Below are 16,323 nucleotides of genomic sequence, written 5' to 3'. Positions count from 1 at the left end.
GTGGTGGGGGGGGGGTGTTCGGCCTTTTACTCAGGTTGAGGAAAGCCTTCACAAAGGGGAAACAAAACCCATGTGCTTATTCACATTCATTGATGGACTTGGTCCTCAGACCCAGCTCTTAGCTTATACTAACATACATGAGTCCCCCAGGGGAGAAGAGCAGCAGCTGTGAGGAAGGCAAAACTGACAGGTTGCTGACAGAGGTTTCTTCTGGATGGGGTAGGCTAGAGATCCAGTTTGACAGCCACCAATCAGAGACATTCCTAGAAGCTGCAAAAAATCAGTGAGTGAGATTTAACTTTATCAATTCACACATTTGTTAAGGGGCCTTTCATAGGAGCTTTGAATTGGAAAACTTGCCACAAGGTGACTTTTTCCGTCAATTTTAATCTGATAAGGATGACTTGTGAAAGCGCTTTATATTATGGTCATCCAGACTGCTAGACCATAAGTGCTCAACAGAATACAGTATTAATGCAAGCCATAAAGCGATTACTACTTGCTACACTACTTGAGAAGATTTTGGCCTGTCACAAGAAATGTTCCAGGGCTATCCCTAGGCCTCATCCTCATCTACATCCTCCAGCACCCACACCACCAGGGCACCTAAATTTCCAGAGCAAAGAGCATCCATAATCAAGCCACATCAAAGCATTCCCTTGAGGGAGAAAAAACACATTTTCTATAAAGTTTCCACACCACATCTTACATTTCCCGACTTGCACAACTGACACTTTCTTGCAGCTTCTGGATAAAATGCTTAACTTACCTCTGAGCAACACCACCAGGAGAGGTAATGAAAAATGAGCAGGGGGATTCCTCTGTTATTGTTTTTTAAAAAACTCAATTCTAGTCAATGGGGTAAGTTATGCAAAAGAGGAAGATGTCCAGAAATATACTAAATTTTGCATAATTTACACAATTGACATTTCTGTCAGAGAATGAGAAAAGTTGTAGACACAGAAGACAGAAATGAATAGAATAGAAAAGAGGATAGAAGTGAAGAGACATAGGCTTGATTCAGATGTTCACTCTCTTTCAGTTTTAAGCTAAACACAGTTCCCCATGGGAAACTTGACTTTGTTTAAACTATAGTCTGAGAACAAGCCACGATCTGAAACTATGGCTTATTCTCACTGACTATAATTTAAAGAAAGTACAGTTTCCAATGTTTGAATATCACAGGGAAATTTAAAACTGAAAGGGGATGTTTTCAGTCATTACCTCTGCTGTGTGAAAAGAGAAGAGGACAACGTACAAGCCTGAGGCTCACACAGCAGTTATATCTGAACGGAACCATAGCCTGAGTTCCTTGAGAAGATGACGTTAGTTCTGCTAAGCAAAATTGTCTCACTCCTTTCACACTGGAATTGCTATGTACTCTATTTTCTGGATTAATAACAGTAACTAACAATGTCTCTTAATGTTTTCTTGCTGCTGCAAGGAGTATTTTCTTTTTAACCAGAAACTGCAAACTGAGACTCTCAAACCTTACGGATTTCATAGTAGTTTTCTATTATCAAACCAATGGAATGCTGCATATTGCCTGAGTCCTTGTAAATGAGTCATTTATTTGAACAGGATGCAGAATTGCTGGGAGACAGCAAGAAACCAAGAACAGGGAAAGATGTGAACAGGGGAAGAAGCAAGTGATCCTTTTACCTTGCATGAGCAGCAGAGAGAGAAGGATGGACAATGCTAGGCAGCTGCCAACGGCCAACCAATATGCTTGGTAGACCTGGAAAGCCACGGCCCCTTCTTTCTTCTCTTCCTCCTGCTTGAGAAGACAATTTGCTTGGTTTGTTTCTTCTTCCTCAGGCTCCACATCCTCTTCTTGGCTACATTCAGAGGGTACTTTGGAGACAGAAAAAAAGCTACAGGTCATAGGATGCTAGAAGAGTTTCTTGTTGGGCAACCAGGCATCCTAGAGTGTTAAGTCTTCCCATTACCTGTGCAGTGCCTCACCTTTCTTTCACAGTGCAATCCAACCTAAGTGCATCTTTTAATGCAGTAGAGGCCACACAAGTTGTCCAGACGGACTCCATGATTTGCATTCCTTTAAGACAGGGATGGGGAACTGCCAGCCCACAAAATGGAGGCAGCCCCTGGGGCCTCCCCATCAGGCCCACAATGTCCTCTCTTGTCCCACCCCTTTCTCCATTGCAATTAGGCCAGTCAAAGACTTTTTCCAAGCCTAATTGCAGCATGGGAGCTGTTTTCAGGGGGTGGGCTTGCAAATGGGGAAGGAAGGGTTAACCTTCCCTCCCCATATGCTACAACACCCCCCAAATGACCCATACATCACAAGTTTGAAAAAGCTTTTCTGTTGGCTCCAACTGAAGGATTTCATCAAGCAGAACTGCAGTCTTCTTGGAGAGGGAAGGGTTAACCCTCCCTCCTCACCTGCAATCTCTACAAAGATCACCCTGCAGCAGTGTCATGGGCATCTATAGCAAACCTATCCTTCCTCCAGCAGGACCTCCTGCAGTTTGTAGATTGGGCCATTTAGATTATAATTCTATGTAGGCTGTGTGCTCTTTTCCTACCAAGGTGGGAATGTATATCATTCCTGAGTTTCCTTTAAGTAGAGGATGATCTTTCACCTGTCCCCCCCTCCCACATGTTGCACAGAGACAAAATAAAATTGCGTTATGCCTTTGAAGAAATCTCACTCTAAGGCTAAAATGCAGTTAATAACTCACTGGGGTGGGTGGGTGAATGGAAAGCCCTTAATAGCATTCTGTGGGTCCTTCTGTTTATTTTACTGTCTTTGGTCATTTTAGGCAAGAAAATGGGTGGAATTCAACATAGCACTAAGTCTTTTGTTCCATCAGCACAAAGATTTGCTCCTTGGGCAGCGGAACGGTCCCATCCTCTCCTCCCCCCATGCACCCCTAAATCTGTTTTAGGGAGTCCCCCAACTGTCTGGAACAGATTTGGGGGTGGGGCACACACAGGGGGAGGAGAGGGGGGAAGTCTCATTACGCAAGCAGAAAACCTTGCACTGACGGGACATGGTAGTTGAATACTGCCCAATGTTATTTATTTGATTCACTTACAGTATAGACCACTCTTCATCCGATTAGGGTCACAGGATGATTCATAATACAATAATAAAAAAAGAATAACCATACATTAAACATTAAATAAAAGCACGAGTTTATAACTCTTCACTCAAAATAGAATAAGCCCCGTGTGCTTGACTCCCCTCTTTTCCTTAGATTTCCACACTAGTTTCACTCCTTACCCTGACCAACTAGTTCTCATGGAGATCTAAAAGCTCACCAACAAAGATCCATAAACGTTCTGAACAGTTGCCATGAATTTGACACTGTCCTACCTAAGTCCTGTAGAAAATACCCAGTACTTACTTTTATTCTTCCTTCTCTTGTACATCTCCCTAAGTTTAGGGGCAGTTTGCACTAGTGGCAGGATCTCTCTTGGCATTCCTAGAAAAAAAAATAGGGTGGCATTCTGCAGAAACTAAACCATATGTCAGTTGCACTGCTATATCATCTACCTGAGGCTCCTATCTTTGATCCTGAGTTGCCCTTCTGGAAAAGGAAGAGGTCCATCCATTCATGGAATGGTCTCCAATCCAGTAGAGTATCCTGCAGGATAAAGGAGTGGGGAGTTTCACCTTCTGCAGCCCCTAGCTCCAGAGCAGATTTGCAGGAGTGGGGACTGAAGGAGGAATTGGCACAAAGTGCCTCCCCTCTCTTTCTGCTGGTGGGACCATCCTGTGAGTGGAGTTCCGTTCCTAGGAACTTAGGATATAAGCTACCATCTTTGTCTCTCTACATACAGCATCATGCCTGTAAAGATTTCTGCTCAAGACTTGCTCATCCTAGTTCCATTAATCTCTATTTGGAAGCTTCATCTGTGCTCCTTAACAATTACCTTCTCCCTATCTTACTTGTTCACTTCCACTGTTCTTGTATTTTCTCCTGTTCTTCTGGGGTTTTAGTAACATGTAAGATTCTTTGTAAATCAAATCTATCAGAAGTTTCTTTTTGAATTTGCTATTTATCATACAGTCCAATAAGCCTCCAGGGTTGCTGGCTTACAAAATACCAAAACACAAAACCCACCAAAAAAATAATTTTAAAAAACACTCATAAAATGACAATAAACAAAACTAAACAATTGAATCAGTGATTATGCAACCTATTGCAACTGTAAAACAGGGAAAACTAAAACACTACCTGCTTGATTTTAAAAGGCAGTTTGTCTCACCCTCTGGATTCCCACTCTGGGGAGGGGCACTCAGGACCAAGGCAGAGAGAAACCAAAGTTTTTATTTTATTTATTTATTTATTATTTGATTTATATCCCACCCTTCCTCCCAGCAGGAGCCCAGGGCGGCAAGTTGTGTAAGTCACCAAACTATACCTGTCTTGAGTATTCTGCCGTTGTCCATCAGCAATAAGATGTCTGCCTTTTCCAAAAACTCAGTTCTGTGGGTGCAAAGAATTCTGGTCTTATGTTTCAGAATTCCCAGAATGCACTTCTGCATAAGGTGATTGGCTACATCTGCATCAACAGCTGCCAGAGGGTCATCAAGAAGATACAGGTCCTTCTCCTAAGGAAAAGAGCAATATGACCCAGCATTGAAAAGGATTATAAGAACTACAACACATAACACATTAACTGAAAATATATTTTCTTTTCTTTTTTGGAACCCCAGTTCTTCTTAAAAGCAGGGCCTTCTTGCTGCTCAGGAAGATTCTAGTCAGAGGAGGTGCCAACACTTCAGTTTCAGTATAGTGCCCTCTACTGGTACACATCCAGCTCTTTATCTACCTGGTAAACAGCTCTTGCAAGTGCAACACGAGCTTTCTGTCCCCCGCTGAGGGCAACTCCATTCTCGCCCACTTCTGTCTGATCACCTGCTGGCAAAATCTAAAAGTTAAACAGATAGATGATGTAAGAGCCTTGAACAGATGCATTAAGATATAGTAATACCCAGGACCCCCAATTTTGATTCACTGCTCTAGTGCTAAGTCATTCTGGACAAGCAACTAGGTGCCAAATGTCTCCACAGAAACCCAAGAGACTAGATAGTAGTTAGCACCACTGCCCAAAATCTGGCCATGGGCTGGTTCTGTTATTGTTTCTGTTCTGAATCCATTGAGAGGAAGGCTAGCAGAACTTCCCTAACACATTGTGCTTGAGGCATTGTTACATCTTCAGTGTGAGCATGGAGTACAAAGTGGCAATTATTCACCAGAGAATATGGTAGACATGAAGCAGAAAAATGTTCTTTTCCAGTTCCTTTCAGTCCAAAGGCAGAGTGAACAAAAGAATACACAAAAAATAGAATCTTATTCCTCAAGAACACTGACCCCAAAAAGTAAAATCCTAGGAACAAATAATAATAATAATATACTGACCATAATTAAAGGGAAGTTAGTTGCATTTAAGTCATTTGAAACAATGGGGGAGGTTAATCGTTTTAAATGGGGCTTTCATTGATTTAAGTGGACAGTAAGCATGACTAACTTCTTCTAGTTAGGGGCAGCTATATACAAAAAATCATACTAAGAAAATGCAACACAGGATTCAGAAAGAAAGGCTCATGGTCATCAGTTTGTCTGGAAGACTCAATTGAATTGATTGAAGAAACATGAAACTAGGAAACAGCTCTGAAATTCCACAGCTCCATGCCATGACTAAGCTTTAGGGAATCCTCTTCAACATGAGGCTACGTGGTTCCATATCCAATGTATTAAAAGATCTTACCTCAACAGTGTTCTACATCACACACTGGGAATTCCCAAGGTGAAATCATACATCAGTCTGCTCACCACCCTACAGCCCCACGGTCCCTAGAGAGCCCAAGGGATCTTTTTATTTTATATAGGACACTCACATTCAAGTCATCAGAGAGAGCACAGGCCTCAATTACTTCCTGGTAAAATCTGGCATCATATTCCTTCCCAAAGAGGATGTTTTCACGGATGCTGGTAAACTGGATCCAGGGCTCTTGTGTGGCCAAGCCAAATCCTTTCTCCAGATCCCAAATGTAAACCTGCTTGCCTCGACTGGATGCATCCCAGACATTGACAGGAAAAGGAAACAAAACAGAGGAATATAAAACTACCTTTAGAGTGCGTATGGAAAGTGGGCCTTGCCAATAACTAATTTCTATTAAGTTTGATGCTGGACTTCCATGCGCTTAGGGACTACCTAACTGAGAAGCTTTGCCCCAACCCAAGGGCTTATGGTTACTCAATAATGAGGGGAAAACACTCTGAATGAGCCCAATAAATGGTCTTGGAGTACCTGATACTGCACACATGGCTGAAACTGAGAATGTGTGGACCTTATCAGTCACTTGAATGAGAAACCACTGGGAATCCTGTATGTAAAAGCAGTTTATAGGTAACAAACAAATAAATACTAAAGAAGCACTCTGTATACGCTCAGAAGCACTCTCTAAGCCCTAGCACTGAAACAGGATTTGGGCTACACCCTGGTGAGCCCTAATTCAAATGAAGCCTTATGCCTAGCAAGTGAAATCATGGGTTCTAAGACATGAGAAACAAAACAGTCCTATTTACCTACTGAGCTCTCCGGTGATAGCTGCAAGCAAAGAGCTCTTTCCACATCCAACCTTCCCAACGACCCCAATCAGTGTGCCCTACAGAGGGAAAGAAGTACCAGCTGTTCGTTTAGTCTTCAACCTTGCTGTATCATTTTGCAAACTTTCATTCATTCATTCCCAGCATGTCTCCTTGTGCTCTCCATTGTTCATCCTTGCTCACCTTTGCCACCACCAGATTTTGAATAAAGAGCTGCAAACTTCCTCTAGGTATGTGGGATTCAGTGCTCTCTTTGCTTGCTGGTGACCATGAAAAGGTGGTATGGTGCATTTCCAGTGCAGATGATGGGTCAGAAGAGCCAGCTGCAATGGAAAAGCAGAAGCACAGCTATAGATATATAGTCTTCAAGAAGTGCATTTGAGAGCTGCAGTGGCACATCAGGCTTTTGAGGGAAGCAGGCCAGAACCATCAGCTACCTCCTAAAGAGGGCTATGAAGATGTTCCAAAATCAAGACAACAGCAATCTTTCCTTGAAACGTCTTTATTCCTTCACTGCCAAGAGATTTCACAACCTCAAGCATTGAGATAAACCTAATGTTACCATTGGAGCTCCCTGCCTCTGGAAGATAGAAGCAGCAAGAGGGAACTCTGGATTAACAAATGAGAGGATTCAACAGAGAGCTGCCATCCAAGCTAAATGAGCAGAAGGCTGCACTGCAGAGATGAAGAGCAGCTGGTTTAAATTTGGTGGTATTGATGTGATGGCAGAGGGTCATTGCCTACTGCCTCTTTTCAGGCAAGCCTGTAATTGCCAGCGTGTGCTTCTTCAGCATCTTCATTGAACTTCAGAGGAAGAAGCTAGAGGAAACAAGGCCATTTGGGGCTGGCTGAACTAGTGCTGTGAATGTTCAGAAAAATACAACAAAAATCTGCAACAAAAAAGCATGTATGCTGCACTCAGGAAACATGATGCGAACTGGACTCACCTGCACCAAAACGGGGCCACTGTGAAACATAAGGAAGGTATCACCATGCTCAGGGAAAATCTATTCTATTTTAAAAAACCTAAGTGGCCAGTGCTGCCAAAATACGTCTCAGCATGCTCAATTGCTGCAGAATATTGACTATCAGTTGGAAAAGAAAAATAGAAAACAGCAAGGAGAAACATAATGGAGTATTTGTAAGGATGGCATGGCTAGCTGGCACCCTGAAAAGCACTGCTATTAGGAGGCAAGGATACACTGCAACATTTCCTTATAAGTTCCAGATATGTAAGAGAAATGCCAAATTCTATGCTAGATTCCACAGCCAAGCAAATCACCAAGCATCCCCCTCACTCTTTTCACATCTATTACCATCCCAACAAACCAAAAGTACTTCTGTCCCCACTCTGGGGTCTTACCCAACAGCTTCTGTACTCCACTTGCCCTAGTCACTATACCTCTGCAGTAGTAAGCATCCAGATTTTGGTCTGCGAGCTCGAGGAAGTGTTGGATTCGATCCAGAGATACTTTGGCTTCCAAGATCCCATTCAGCACCCAGGGAAAATTATTGAGAGGTAGAATGAGCATCCCAACAAGTGCCAAAGCTGTAAATACCTATGTAGAGAGAGAAGATTTTATGGGAGCCCAATGTGACAAATCCCAGAGAGCCCAGGTGGTTGCCTACCTCATATTTAGCCATTTAGAAAGAGAACCAGTCTCCAAAGAGAGCCAGAGGAAAGCCATTTTGTAACTAATTGTGGACAAGGTGAACTGTGATCAAATTCTCAAGAATTTATTTTGAAAAGACCTTCATTTGTTAGCTTTATCTTGGAGCCTGTGTTGAAGAAATATCAGCTCCAACTTGACCTTGCTAAGGAAGCCTAAATTCCTAAACTGAGATACTAACCAAGGCTACAAGCCCAAGAGAGGGGACAGCGACGGATGGAGAAAGAGGCTGAGATGGGAAGGGGGGAAAACCACTCTCTTGTGTTCTTGCTTGCCTGATTTAATATTTTGATTTTACTAGAGAGAATGGATTTTTTTATAATAGTTGACAAAATGGAAATGGACTGCCTTCGATTCCGACTTATGGCGACCCTGTGAATAGGGTTTTCATGGTAAGCGATATTCAGAGGTGGTTTACCATTGCCTTCCTCTGAGGCTGTGAGGCAATGACTGGCCCAAGGTCACCCAGTCAGCTTCATGGCTGTGTGGGGATTCGAACCCTGGTCTCCCAGGTCATAGTCCAACATTCTCCTAGGCTACACAAATGATTCGTTATTAATTCTGTCTTATTTATTCTGTTTTATGTATATATTTTTGTAGTATATTTTGTAAGAGTAAATTTTGTAAGAGTAAAACTTGAAGGACCATAAACCTTATTTTGTCTAGGCAATGCTCTATATATAGATGGCCTCTTAGGCCTGAAACTTCTTAGGCCTGGATAACTTGAATCCACTTCTCATATTCCAGAGAAAACCTATCACTCAGAAAGGAGATCCTGACCTCTGACAACAGCAATTTTCTTTTAAAAACTTTTTTATTGCTTTTCAATAATAGGTTTCAAAATTGATGGAATTTTGCCAGTACCATCTGAAGCCCTTTCATACACCATGACTGTTTATTTATCCATTTGATTAAAAACATTTCTATCCCACAACAATTAACATGCAGCACTAAAAAAAAAATGCAAGAGACTGGCCTGATCCAGCAGGCTCTTCTTATGTTCTTAAAACAAATAAAACAAACCGGGCGACATTCAAGGTTCTAGTTTTGGTGTATAAAGCCCTACGCAGCTTAGGACAATGATACGTGAAAGATTGTCTTACTCCTTACATACCCACTTGATCACTGCACTCTGCAGGTGAGGGCCTCCTGCAGATACCATCTTTTCAAGAGATCTGTTCCACACAACATAGGAAGCAGACCTTTAGTGTTGTGGCACCTACCCTTTGGAATTCCCTCCCCTTAAATATTAGACAAGCACCATCTCTGCTATTTTTTCAGTGCCTATTGAAGACCTTCCTCTTTCAACAAGCCTTTTAAGTAGAGACCTTATCCCAGTCTGCATCTGTGCTGGAATTGCTTTTTAAGATGTTTTAAAGTTGTTTTTTTTAATGATGTTTTCAAGATGTTTTGTTTTAATATGTTTTAAAGTATTTTGTTTTTAAGATGTTTAGATTGCTTTTAGTGTTTTGTTGGCTGCCCTGGGTTGCTTCTGGGAGAAAGAGTGGGATCTAAATTAAATAAATAAATAACCTGAAAACAACTTAAAAGAAGCAAACAGCAGCAGAAAAGGATACCAGCAATGGGAAGTCAAACTCCAACAAGAGTGAAAGCCTGCTGGAGCAAAGTTGACCTCAACTGGCATCAGCTTAACATTAAGGAAGAGACAGACAGATCAGCTGGGGCAGGAAATTCCAGAAACTGTGCTGTAATGGAGAATGTGTTTTTACACATACAAAGAAACCACTGCTGAGATGGTGGCAGGACACAACAAAAGGCCTCCTGAGTTGATCTCAGTGGGTAGGCAGGTTTATATGGGAGGAAACTGTCATTTAAGTATCCTGGTCCCAAGCTGTTTGGAGCTTTAAAGGTAATGCCCAGTATTTTGAATTTACCCTGGAAATGAAGTGGTAGCCAATGAAGCTGGAATAAAAAAGGAGTCAGTAGTGTATCCCAAGTAGAGGGATTGTCCTGGAATGGCCACATCTCTTACTTTGGTAGCAGAAAGCTGGTGTCCTAGCAGAACATAAGTGATGAAGATGACAATGGAGACAACCACAGGCAATGCTGCCCAGAGGTAGACACACACAGCATCTAGGTATTTGATTGCTCGGAGACTCTTCAGCTCCTTGGCTCTGCAAGCATACACTCTAGTGCCAAAATGCTGTTCCCAGGTATAGAACTTGATCACTCGCATACCACATAAGAACTCAGTCATCAGCTGCAGATAGAGGAAGATACAACACAACAGTCACTGGTATATTTCTGTCACGAATATGCCTTCTAATTTAGCTAGGTTTTAAGCTAGCTGTACCAAGCATAGCAGAGAATCCAAGTCATGTTTCTTTCTTGCTTCTGGCATATCAGAGAAACAAAGTGCAAGACAATTACGGGGATGTTCCTTTTAGGTTACTGTAGCCAAATTCCTTCACTGAGATGTTCACATCAGGGGTAACATCACTTGAGGAGGCTCTGCATGCAAAAGGACCTGGCTTCAATCCCTAGTATCTCATTTAAGGATCTCTGTTATTGGGGCCAGGTAAGATCTCTGCCCGAGACCTGGACGTGCCACTGCCCATTAGAATAGGCAATACTATACAGAGCAGAGTATGGAGATCTGACCATCTGTTGTGAATGCTAGTGCCCTGGATTTCCTGCATCGAGGAGGGGTGGACCATGTGGCCTACAAGGCTCTCTCTAACTCTTATTCTATTGTCTGACTAAGTATAAAGCAGTTTCACTATGTTCATAAGCTGTTTATGGAAAGCCCAACAAAAATATGTGGGCTGCAGTCAGATTCTCTGAAGAATCCAGTTCCCAATGAATGAATTCTGCAAATTTTCAAAGGGAACAAATCAGGACTGGTTCAGCATTTTGATGCCTAAGATGAAAAATCTGAATAGCATCCTTTCCCATCCATTAACATTGGCTGCAATCCATCAGAAAATTCTCCCATGAAAGCCTCCGTGAAATGAATGGAACTATGCCCAAGTTCTTCTGTGTTCTTGCACAGCCTGTTTATTTGGGGAGGGGGGCTCTGCAGGGGAAATTTCCTGGTGGATTTTGCCCAGTGGATTAGATGGTTCTATTTCACACCGTTGCCCTGAATGAAACACAAAGTCCACTCTCCCAGGAGGCTTCGGCCCCTTGTTTCATGGTAGGTCAGTTTCTGGGACTTGATGAGATAATGCCTCTTGGCAACGGGGGAAGGGGAAGCTAAACTAAACTGCTGGTATTACCTGATAAATCATGCAGATCCAGTTATTATTACTACTATTGAATATTATTTTTAATCATGAATACCTAAAGAACTCAATAATTTTAAGCCAAAGATACAAGCTCAAGAGGCAAATGATATAGCGAGCCCTCAAATGCCACATATCCCCATCTCACCTTGACACGCTCATCCTTGTGCTTCAGCATCTCCTTGTTGTTCTTCATGATGCGATTTGCAACAACTTTATTGATGGGAACAAGGAGCAGAGCCAGAGCCAGCCCTCCCAGGAAAGCTATGCCTACCTGCTGGTACAGGAGGTAGAGAGTGATGGCAAATTGAAAGGGAAGACTCCACAGCTCATGGAAACTGAGGCAGAAGTTGACCAACCGATCTGTATCGGTGCTCATGAAGTTGACAATCTCACCTGTGGTGAAGCTAGCCAGGCTGCTGCCATTCACCCGGAGGGCTTTCTGATAGATGGCAGAGATGACTGCAGTGCGCACCATAAGCATAATCTTCGTTACCTCGTAACTGAACTGGTTACGCAAGATGGCACCGAGTAAGGAACCAGCAAAGAGTCCCAGTGCATAGATTATCCCATGGCTCAGAGGTTCTTGGTGTGACTCCATGAAACTAACCAGCAGGTTCAGAAGCAGGGGCCCAGAGAATCCCAGCAGACTGCCAGCCAGCTTGAGCAAGCCCAGGGAGAAATATCGTAGCCCAAAGGCTGCATGCAACACTGACAGGAGATGTACAGATTTTTGAGTATCATGAGGACATGCTGGAGATGGGAGTTCATCACTTCTCACACTACTGTTGGCAAATAATCCGTTTGTGGAAGAAGCAGTCCCTTTATCTTCTTGGCTGACAGCTGCCTTCTTCCGCCAGCAGGAATAGAAGTGCTCACGGACTCTGTCAGCCTGGAGCTGTCGAGGGAGATGATAGACATCCTGTGGCCGATTCAGCATCCACAAGTAACCACGCTTCATAAGGGGATTCATCCATGCATAGGAGAAACGCGACAGCCAGCTTTCTCCATCCTCTGCCACTCCCTGCCAAGTTGGTGCAGGAGTCCCCGAGTCTGTGATCAGAGGTTCATGCTGCCAAGAATCATTGACAGAGAGAAAGTCTAGCCTGTTGGCCACAGGAATGATATATCCAACTACATAGAGAAGCAGAGAGGCCAACTTCAGGCACAGAATAGAAAGTCTGAAGATGGTGACAGGCTGAAGCTGCTGACCAACCATCTCAGTCTGGCAACGCCACACCAAGGTGATAATAAGGGAAGGGAAGGGAAAGAAGGCAAAGATCAGTAGGGTTGTCGGGCCACGGCTGAAGCTGTATGGAGACTTGTAAAGAGCGAGCAGTGCCAAGCTGTGAGTAAGCCATGCCAATGTACCTATGCCACTTGACAGTATGCCCAGGTATAAGGGGTCCAATTTCTGTTGCCAAATGGCTGCTGGAATTATGTCAAGAATAGACAAACTAGCAAGGATAAAGGATGCAACAATCCTGCATTTCCACCCAGTTCTGTACGGAATCTGAAAGCCTAAAGACCTAGTAAAGACAGAAGAGAAAGTGTAAAGACACAGCCCCATGCCTTTTTTTTGGATGCACACTCAATATTTGTTCATCGTTCTTTGAAGTCTGCACACCTCATTATGTGGCCTCTGAAGCATCATTCAATACACAAGAATTGCCACACTGATCCATGCAAAATAGCTGTGCTGTCTAGTACTCTGTGCTTATTTTTTTCATTAAACAAAACAAAGAAAAATTCAACCCTGTAAACATTCGTGTTTCCATTTCTTCTGATGACCTCCCACAACAATGAAAGTGGCTTTGTGTGGCCTGATCATATGCATGTTTCAATGGGATATACTCCTGAATAAGTGTTCTCAGGACCATAGTGTTAATTGTAGTCACAAAACCAGTAGGATTCTGACTATATAAGGAGGGTGATAATCTCACTACATACAATACATCCTGGCTCAAAAATGCACCCTCACTTTAATTTTAAGTTTGTTCCAATTACAGAATCCAGGCACTCTATATACATAATTTGCATGTGTGTGAGCGAGATTTAGCTGACCCCTCTCACTATACCTTGGTGTTCCTATGTAGCAGGCACTGATTACAGCAAGGACCACATGAGGAATAACACTTAAAATCAGCTGGTTAAAACAATGCCCAACATTGCCGTGGACCCAGACAGGGAGTGGATTTACAGGACTGGAGCCGCACAGATTAGCAAGGATCTCCTCCATCTTATGTCAAGAACAAGAACAGCAGCCAAGAGTTCCTAAGAGAAAACAGAGGAAGACACTGAATCAAGCATAAAAAAGAAGCATTTTCTGTCCCAACATGAGCATTCTTGCAATGAAGAATAAAACTCTTTTATCACTATATCCCTTCCTCTTCTTTGTAAGAGGACTGCAAAATGAAATGCACAAATTAATTCCATCTACCAAATTTTTCAACAGCAAGAAAAGGTAAGCAAATTTAGAATTAATCTCATCAACACAATACTATATGGTGTCATTTTTGAGTGGGAAACATGGAGGAGCACAGGGACTTTGTAACAGAAAAAGAAGCAGTAGTCTCACCTTCTGTTTGACGTGTACATTTTTCCCCACTGCAAGAGTCAACCACATTAGCAAAAGACATCAAAATAAGGGATCAAGTAAAAAAGTGTAGAGCTAAGAGTAGACTGGTCTATATATATTACTATATGAAGATCACCTTCAGTTCTCCACATTGTTGTTGTACTTGTGAGCAGTATAAGGTCAAACTTTTTTCTTTTCTTTTCTTGGATGCCTGCAGTAGCATCTTGAACATCATCTGCTCCATGTGATAAGGTACTGCACACTAGTGGCTCCCCATGTGGCAGCAGATGCCACAGGAAAGATAATTAAAAGTAGCCCCATAATCATAGTAATGATGACCATGGTCCAAAAAGAGAATTTGTATAATTCATTATAATCTTAAACTAACCTTTGCTTAAGAGCATCAACATAATCCTTAGTGACAGTGAACCAATATGAGTTTTCCTGTGGTAGCCATATCTACACACAATATCTTGCCTTCCCTGGGTCTGATGAATTTCAAAAATATATTCCACCATCCCACAGTACTGGAAAACTTTTTGGGAACCATTAAACAAGACACTGCTTAGTGGATGAGCAGCCTAATGCAACACAGCCACTGGTGTGTGATTAAAAATTCACAATGGAGGATTCTGCAGATCACCTAAACCACATTACTGAGTCAATAACTGTGAATAAATCATGTGAATAACGCCCCTAATTGACAAATAACAAGAAAATAGCCTCAATAAATTTTCCTTCTATTTCCCTTGAGTTTCCTCTTGAACATGGGAGAGCATAACAGATATTTTTAAGTGACATGTTCTACAAATAAGAACAGCATGAAATTCTGTTTGAAATAGCCCTGCACTGGGTCAATTTCAGGAATGCATAAATAAAACTCCAGCACTCGAACACTTTCCTTCATTATAAAGGCATGAGGAACAGCTCAACATGCCTTACATGCCTATATGGGTTGCAAGCAGAAATAATTTCATAACAGGGTAGTGATTGGACGGGTAGTCAAAGTAGCTTCCCCGTATAAGGTGAGCTACAGACAAAGATACAATATATGTTGTGTGAGCTTTGTGGGAAAGAAAAGACTACAATTTCTTATAAACCATAAAGGCTGGTGTCCAGTGCAGCTTACATCTGCTGGAAATTCTGGCACCACATTCTATGAAATGACAGCCAATTTATAAGAAAAAAACCAGCTATTATTCCTTTAATTGACAATGTCTTGCAAAAAGCGTTGACAGGAGTAAGAAAACAGAAATGACCCTACAATGATCAATTCAAGAAACAAAGAGGTTAAATCTCAATAAATGTGGATAACATGTTTTCCAAACGCTATTTTAGAAAAATGGAAAGAGTATCAGCATATTGTTTATATTGTAAAAATGGAAAGTAGTACCTTGGAGGTAAAATGTCATTTATACAACTCCTTTAAACCTACTGTGAATTCTGTTCAGGTTGCCGTCACTGTGCTTCTTTGGGTGGAGTAGCAAGAATGGTAGCAATGGTAAACCACTTCTGAATACCTCTTACCATGAAAACCCTATGAATCGACTATCCAAAATGCAACACAAGATAGTGCTGGAAGATGAGATCCCCAGATCAGGAGGCACTCACCGAGCTACTGGGGAAGAACAAAGGACAAGGACAAGTAGCGCTGTGACTGATGATGCCACTGGGTCAAAGCCGAATGGAAGCGCAGAGGCTGATGCGCAAAGATGCTAAAGGAGAGTCCGGAGTTGTACAATGTACACAATAGGAACATGGAATGTGAGAAGCATGAATCAGGGAAAGTTAGAAATTGTCAAGCAAGAAATGGAATGTATCAATATTTGGTGTGAATGAATTAAAATGGACGGAAATAGGACATTTTCAATCAGGCAACTACAAAATATTTTATGCAGGAAATGAGAAATTAATAAGAAGTGGGGTTGCTCTAATAGTGAGAAGTGATATAGCAAAAGCAATTAGGAGCTATAATGCAAGTTATATCAATGAGATTTAACAGGAAACCTATTAAAATAACCATAATCCAAGTCTATGCCCCAATGGCAAATGCAGAAGAGGAATTGGAAATATTTTACACACAAGTACAGGAAGAACTTGATCACACACCAAAACAATATGTGCTGATAATCATGGGGGACTGGAATGCAGAAGGGGGGAACAAAGAAGAACTAGGAACTGTGGGGAAATTGGTTTTAGGAGATATGTAGCAGGAGACAGACATTGAATTCTTATTGAAACATTTG

General features: G+C 42.1%; 1 protein-coding gene across 5 annotated transcripts in view; it reads right to left on the bottom strand.

Moving 5' to 3' along the window:
- Positions 1–16,323, bottom strand: part of ABCC10 (ATP binding cassette subfamily C member 10) — a 46,045-nt gene that overhangs the window by 15,115 nt on the left and 14,607 nt on the right. For 4 of the 5 annotated variants that reach the window (XM_061624766.1, XM_061624765.1, XM_061624763.1 and 1 more), the window contains exons 2-13: positions 13,578–13,773; positions 11,648–13,028; positions 10,248–10,475; positions 7,987–8,143; positions 6,768–6,907; positions 6,564–6,643; positions 5,873–6,044; positions 4,804–4,902; positions 4,393–4,582; positions 3,372–3,449; positions 1,663–1,854; positions 138–270 (exon numbers count right to left, since the gene is read on the bottom strand). In XM_061624766.1, the coding sequence (XP_061480750.1) occupies positions 138–270; positions 1,663–1,854; positions 3,372–3,449; positions 4,393–4,582; positions 4,804–4,902; positions 5,873–6,044; positions 6,564–6,643; positions 6,768–6,907; positions 7,987–8,143; positions 10,248–10,475; positions 11,648–13,028; positions 13,578–13,738 (3,011 nt within the window). In that variant the 5' untranslated portion in view covers positions 13,739–13,773. Of the gene's footprint in view, positions 1–137; positions 271–1,662; positions 1,855–3,371; positions 3,450–4,392; positions 4,583–4,803; positions 4,903–5,872; positions 6,045–6,563; positions 6,644–6,767; positions 6,908–7,986; positions 8,144–10,247; positions 10,476–11,647; positions 13,029–13,577; positions 13,774–14,077; positions 14,105–16,323 lie in introns of those variants that run through there. The other variant, XM_061624767.1, reaches the window with a different exon arrangement.

This window comes from Rhineura floridana, chromosome 4 (assembly GCF_030035675.1).
Source record: "Rhineura floridana isolate rRhiFlo1 chromosome 4, rRhiFlo1.hap2, whole genome shotgun sequence".
In the NCBI taxonomy this organism is placed as follows: domain Eukaryota; kingdom Metazoa; phylum Chordata; class Lepidosauria; order Squamata; family Rhineuridae; genus Rhineura; species Rhineura floridana.
The sequence above is the reverse complement of the archived record's forward strand: the minus strand, read 5'-3'. Positions and strand labels throughout refer to the sequence as shown.